The following is a 7,010-nucleotide window of genomic DNA, read 5'->3' on the forward strand; positions in this document are numbered from 1 at the left end:
AGTTGCCACTGATTTCCAGTCAGGTTCTTGTGTATTTTGGCGACCTCAGCTTTTTCTCCCTCGTTTCACAAACAGCAGACTGATCAACTGAAGGGCTAGATGCATCTCTCAGGTCCTGCATCATGTCTGGATCTTTTTTCATATGTCTCAAGGACCTGACTTTCACATACTGCTCATCTGGCGTATATATTTTTACAAGCCTTGCCACTTCTTTGGTCCTCCACTTGTCCATTTTTAAGGACACTGTTATCTATGTTATCTATTTTTCATAGATTCAACTAAACAAATTCTGTTTTTTAAAAGGACTGAGCTGAGAATGAGTGAAGAAGGCAGGCATTGTCTAAAGAAACACTTTGAAGGATCCTCAGAAATTGAAGGCACTCACTGACTCCCATTTCTTCTTGATGCAGTGACCCTCTTACCTGACAGTTATCAGGAGGTGATAGAGCACATTCTCAGATAGGGTTCTGGATTTGTTGAGCTGGCAGCCATTATGTTATTTCCTTCCCATGATTGTGTCAGTCTTATCATTTTCTTTGCAGTGTTTGTCTAAAGTGAAGTTATCCAATCAGGAGCGAGCTTGCTTTAAATAGAACAAAACCCTATACCAAGCAGAGATAAGGGAGTTTCTCATTAGACATGAGAAGTCGGGGAGTCAACTGAATGCTGCAATATTTAGATAACAAACTTCCAAAGAATCCCTGCTCAGACAGTCCAGAAACGTGGCCTCCTCTGTGGGGCGCGAGCCGGGTGATTGATGGAGGCGCCACATGCCCACCGTTTAACGCAGCTCAGCGGTGCTACGTTGCAGTTAACTCTTGACTTTTCTTTTCTTTTTGTTTTTACTCCTCCAGACCAAATTTACTGTATGATAAGCTCTTCCACCACCTCCAAACTTGCTCATCACTGCCAAGGGGGAAACAAACTGGAACAATCTTTAATTGCATCTAGAGTTAATGGCCGTAAATGGGTTGGATGTGGCAGGAAACCTCATATCCCTGCTAATTGCACTAATGCACAAGAGGCCAATTGCCAATTTGATGGCATGCTCTCGCTGAGTAATTGAAGTTGGGCTAATTGGAAGAATAGGCAGAGGCCTGACAGAGGAGGAGGTGTGTGAGAGATTGCATCTTTTGAAGTGGGGAACTGACCTTTTGTGGATGGCAAATCACTACAGGCCATCGGAGGGAGGAAGGGAGGGGGCAAGAAAATAAATGGCACACTGAATCATCTTCTCTCCCGTGTATTACAGAGGGACGAATTTCTTATTGCACATTCTGCCTCTTGTAAATGAAACCGTGACTATGATAGTTGCTACTAAAAAGGTTTTACATCTACCTAGTCATCTACTATGACTTGTTACGACGTTGCCCCCTGGTGGCTGCTCCCTGTACACAAGTGTTTGTTTACTGCAAGGAGGCATTCAAATTATTAAGTGGACATTAAAAAAGACTGAGCTCCGACAGAACGAAATCCTTTATGTAGAAGTCTTTTTTTATTGAGCACATTATGCAAGCATTTGTAAAATAAAGGTTACACTTTATAATAAGTGACTAAGAGCGTAATTCTCCTGTAATTGAATGGACTTTTAGTGCATTTTTTTTAAAGTTACAGTGTAATTACATTTAGTTACAAATACTTAGAGGTAGGCACACTAGAATAAGGTGAGAACAAGTTGGGTTTTTACAGAAAAAAAACAAAAATCACATGTCATAAACACACTGTAGTTTTCAGCACAGGCTGCATTATGGAGTGGATTAATCTTGCTTTTCTTGCCTGTTTATTTAATATTCATTATGTTGATTTGCAGGATGGATGTTCTGTTATTCAACTGTGCTTTTCTTTTACTAATATAAATGTGTTGAGGACTTTTCTGCCTTACAAGAAAAAACAAATACCATCAAATTTGCAGAATCTGTGCACTACTCATAATGCCTTATGCACTGCTTAAATTTACTAAAATTACTTACACACTAATTAGCTTTACTTGCAGTATAAGTTTTTCTTTGTTTTCTGTAAAACCCTGATTTGTTATCCCCTTATTCCTTTGTGCCTACCTTTAAGTATTTGTAGGTAAATATAATTACGTTATAATAAAGTATTGACATTCTGTTTAATCACAGAGGAATTACGCACTTGGCCTCGGCCGTATTTTTAAAGTGTTACGGGGTAAAAAAGATGCCTATGTTGTATCTTTCTACATCACTCCAGTTGTTTTGCAGAAACGTGTAACTGTGACGTAACTTTGAATATGAAGATGCTGATCAGTGATGGCACGAGCCCTCCCACAGCACTGACGGATCTCCTGTCCTATCTCCTCCTGTCTTGTCTCATTTCGTCTGATCCCGCCTTCCTTTCCTTTCTCACCTCGTTCTCTCTTCTCGTTCCTCTCAGTTGTCCTCTCGCTCCTTCGTGGATGTCTCTGCTCAGCAGTTTGGCACCTTCAAAGCGACACTTTCACGCCTCCTGTCACCTCAGGGCTATTATCTGCCATCTCCGAGTAGCAACACACACACCGTGACTGAGACGCCCCACTGTTGAGAATTCGCCCCGTGGATTTGCCAGAACAAAGCTGGACTATCTGAACCCGTCCAGCCTCGATGATGAAACTCAAGCAGATGAGTCATGCTGCTGAGCCTGCTCTCTTTGGGGGCGACATATGATTTTAAATCCTACTAACACACTTAAAACACCATTTCTTATAATACTAAAAATATTTACATTTTGCACATTAAAGTACAAATTAGGCCATCAGGTGTGTAAGGCCTTATTCAGATAAGGTTTTATTCATGTCCATAATATTCATCATAGGGTTCATTGTAGTTGGTAGTCTGAGGGCGAGGAATGGTGTAATCTTTGTCGGTGTCGATTTCCTGAAACACAAAACATCGCTGCAATTAATACCCTCGATAAAGTCCAATTAATCCTACAATATAGCTCAGTCACGTAGTTAAAAGGTCACACTGTTGAATGTTGGACCAGCAGGAGTCGGATGGTTTATCCTTCAGTACTCACCGTCATGGAGAATCCCGACTCGTAGGGCGATCGCAGCGATTGCTCAGCTCTCCGGCCTGAAGGGAGACGCGTTACACAGTCAGCTAATTATATACATTATATGCGTTCATCGTAAAGGCGCACAGTGAGAGCTGAGCTGACAGATATCAGGAGTCATTTTCTAAGGTTGGGTTCATTTTTACCTCATGTTTGAGGAAAGCCATTTGGCTAATGTGTCCTTATTGATCATAGTTAGTCTATTCTGTTTTTTTCCTGGTTTTGCGCCTTTAAAATGAGAATGAAACAACATCCTTTATGGATCTGTGGTGCACGCAAACTTTAGTTAGATGATGTAGATTTGAGGAGTGCAAAAAAGTGGGGCATTAAATTGATTAAAAAGAAATAATCATTGCTGATTAGAGTGGATCCCAGGTGGTCTTTTATTAAATAATCATCATATCCTATAAAGTCATGAGAGTAATAGGCTTGTACTGATGAACATCTTTTAAACTGTCAGGTCGATCCTGAATTCTTCCGTACACGTGACTTAGTATAAATCCTTAAATGCGAAAATTCTAGTTTACCAGCTCTATTGTACATATGTGAATATTTACTGGTATTTTTAGGTCTTTGTCAAAGAAAATGAGATATCTCTTGGATTGCTAGTCAACCAGGTGTGGTTAGGAATGCGGTGAGGATTTAAATAGTCAATTTCAAAAGATAATTTCAATAATCATATTACCTTTATGTCCCAAATCATCTAACTGTAAGTCACACTTTTTTTAATCAACACAACAGCATCTCACCTCTCTTGTTCTCCAAGTCATTCTCAAAACTTCCATTGTCTCTCCCCTCCTTCTGGCTTCCTAGTCCTGGCATATCAGCATTGGGGCTGGTCCATCCTGCAAAGCTCAAAGGGAGATCCTTGGACTTCACTTCCCCATTGCAGAAGAAGGCGACCTGGGACAACCCATGCCCAATCAGTAACACCCAGCCATTTGCTACCAAGGCAATGCTAATTACTGGGTCATCCCAATTTGGCCGACGGCCCAGCTCGGGGTTCCCCTTGGTGAACATAGTGATCCACACCACCCAGATGCAGGCAGAGAGAAGCAGTGTGAAGAAGACCAGCCCACTGTGCAGCTTCCCTTGCTGGTTGATGGGTCCTGTGTAGCTGTAGCTGTAAGTGCAATAATTGCGGCACAGGAGGTGCAGGGAAAGAATCAAGCTGATAGCCAGTAAGCACAGGACGTAGATCAGTAGCATGACGAATTCCCCCTGGCTGTACTCGCAGCGCTTGTTATCCCGGACCAACACGATGATCAGCCACTCTGTGGCAATGATAACTTGCACAGTGAAGAGCCCCAGAGCCACAGCAGGCTCTCCCCAGCCTCGAGCTGCTGCAAAGCCCAACAGAGCAAGGCAGCGAGCCAGCAGGCAGGAGAAGGCCAGCGAGAAGAGCACGCCAAAGAGGAACAGCCTAGTGGGGCACGTCTGCGGGGTGAGACTGATGATGAAAGAGAAGGTGATGCCAAAGATCCCCGCCGTGGCCAACAGGAACAGGGACATGGAGGCCACCATGCCTCCGATGTTGCTTTTTCGATAATGGCGGGATGAGATGCAGACACACAGGGACCAGATCAGCAGGGTTAAGAGGAGCCCTATACTTAGCAGGAAGCCCGCAGTGGCCAGGGTCTCCAGCACAATCCCCCATGCTGCCCGGCGGTCACACAGATACCTGTACATGGGATGCAGCCCGTTGCCGCAGCCTCGGACTCCGATCAGGGATGTAACATTTGAGGAAACGGTTGTGGTGGTGGTTGTGGTACTGGTTGAGGTGCTGTTGGCTGACTGGCACAGACAGGTGAGAGGGGCATAAAAGAGGAACAGGAGGGGAGAAAGGGATTTCAGGTTCTTGGATGAAAGGGCCATATTCATTATAGTAATCCACACGAGGATTCGGTCCTCCTTTGTTTAACCGTCCTTTGATGTGGCAGGTCTTTAATCCTGAAACAAAAAAGAGTAAAATACATTTCACGCATGTTTGACTGCAAAACTGTCAGTCGGGAGGAGAAGTTTGTCCGAAACGCATTAAAAGTCTGCAAATCAAGCATGGTGAAATGGAAGCTAACATGACAGAGGTCACAGCATGGAAGAGACAAAAGGAAGAAGAGGTTTGACAGTAGCTCGTGTGAAGAGCACAGGAGGAGAAGGGAGTGTATAAACATGCCAGAACAAAGCAGGGAAATGAATGAGCCGTTGCAAAGCTTGGAGGAAAAACTAGCTGCAACATGGAGGCGAGGCCGGGACAGAAAAGGAGACGTAGCGAGCGCCGTCACACAACACGATTGCCGGTTATAACCAGTTAAGATTAGAGGTGAGAGACAGTCAGATAGTCACTTGTGATAGCTGAGGAGCACTTCCCGCATTACACAGTGGAGTCTTTGTTCCAGCACCAGAGATTTAAATATGACCTTTTTGGCAGTTTTAGCACAGGATAAAAAGGCCTCGTGTCCTCAACTTTGCCCCATCACTTGCTCACAGGGGGTTACAGAGGTTTTTACCAATTCCAAACATTATTTTGATGTCTATTATTAGACATCAAATCAAAATATAAATAGATTCACAAGCCTGACCCAACCTTTATCGAATACACTTACCTTTTATCCTCTGGGATGCAAGTATAAGCAGATCCACCTCCTCCGAATTACACTCAACTAGTCTCAGTCTGACGTTCAAGCTGCGGTAAACTCTTGTTGATGTTCTGCACCTCTTATCTTGATGATGTGCTCATTTCTCTGCCAGCAAGAGAAATGAGCACAAGGGAGAAGAGGGGAAAAAAGGACGAGGTCCAAAAGCACCACCGGAGAGGATTGTTTTCAACTTGCTTAGAAGGTTGGAAACCTGTACCTCCACAAATTCTTGGCTTTTAGATCCCTCCCGTCTGCTGTGCTTCGCTGCGTCCCTCCCTGTGATTAAGGTGGGGCTCCCGCACACCTGGAAGCGATGAGAAGTCACACCTCCCAGATTTATGAATCTCATTTCCCATAAGAATTTGCATCCCGTCTGTTGATAATGTGGTCATGTGTTTCACCTGAGGTGCAGGGTCACAGCTCAGCAGAAGTAAGAATCAAGGGCGTTAGGGCGAGCCCGCCTGACTCATCCCACCATCACCTGGATACAGAACAGGAGCAGCAGTCTCCTTGGTTACTAGTAAATCACAGCCATAACACTTGAAATTGGCGAGTTCGCCACAAGTAGGGTTGCATCAGGAACAGAGAACGCTTTTCACCGTTGCAAGCCCATACGTAACACCTCCGCTCATGCCTGCACACGCACATTGTTTAAGGGTGTGTTCAGCTGAAGCTTAAGTCACTCTTCAACTAAAGTTTGCTCTAAAGCCCAGAGGGACTTTTTCCATTTGTAAGCTGGTTTGTTGCAGGAGCAGGGTGTGTGCACACGGATGTTGGCCAATGTAAACGTCTCCTTCGAATAAATGTTTCAAAGGCACCAATATGTTGTACATGGAGTGTCTGTGTGCATATTAGACACTCGGCAACCCCGCTGTCTGGGAAGCGCGACAGTGTTGAAGGATGCTGACAGAAAGTGTGTCTTTAAGATTTTTTGGGGCCTTTCTTGCTGCATTGAGAAGGTAAACTTGTATTTTAGGTGCTCCACCAACTTGGATCTGATTAAACTCTCTCGCACTGGATGGAGAGCAATGACTGAGCATATTCCCAGTTTTATTAGTCCAAGGAATCCGAATCGATGTTTAGCGACCCGATGGTTTCCTTGTACTGAGACCTTGTCGAGGTTTACATTGAGACTCTACACAACATCCTCAACAGTGTTTGTTTTGAGCACAGTTGTGTTTCGGTTGTTTTTCTCTCTCTCGGGTTTGCGAGTTTCACTTTAGAGTCTGTTGGGTGTAGCATTTTGATTTCTAATGTTTGCCAGGAGCAAGTTTGAAGATGTTTGGAGTACAACACAAACACAGTCAGAGCTGACTCACTGTC

At 44.1% G+C, this 7,010-nt stretch overlaps 1 protein-coding gene across 1 annotated transcript; it reads right to left on the reverse strand.

Annotated features, from left to right (window-relative positions):
* Positions 1–806: 806 nt before the first annotated feature.
* On the reverse strand, positions 807–6,449 carry LOC146671082 (retinoic acid-induced protein 3). The gene is made up of 4 exons (XM_085403258.1): positions 5,655–6,449; positions 3,801–5,001; positions 3,016–3,071; positions 807–2,873 (listed from the first exon to the last, which is right to left on the reverse strand). Exons 2-4 carry the CDS (start codon positions 4,930–4,932, stop codon positions 2,784–2,786), a joined length of 1,278 nt encoding a protein of 425 aa, XP_085259384.1. The 5' UTR covers positions 4,933–5,001; positions 5,655–6,449; the 3' UTR covers positions 807–2,783.
* Positions 6,450–7,010: the final 561 nt, after the last annotated feature.

The sequence above is a fragment of the Rhamphochromis longiceps genome, linkage group LG4, assembly GCF_057381845.1.
Source record: "Rhamphochromis longiceps isolate RC_006_pf linkage group LG4, R_longiceps_female_GT1.1, whole genome shotgun sequence".
Taxonomy (NCBI): Eukaryota; Metazoa; Chordata; class Actinopteri; order Cichliformes; family Cichlidae; genus Rhamphochromis; species Rhamphochromis longiceps.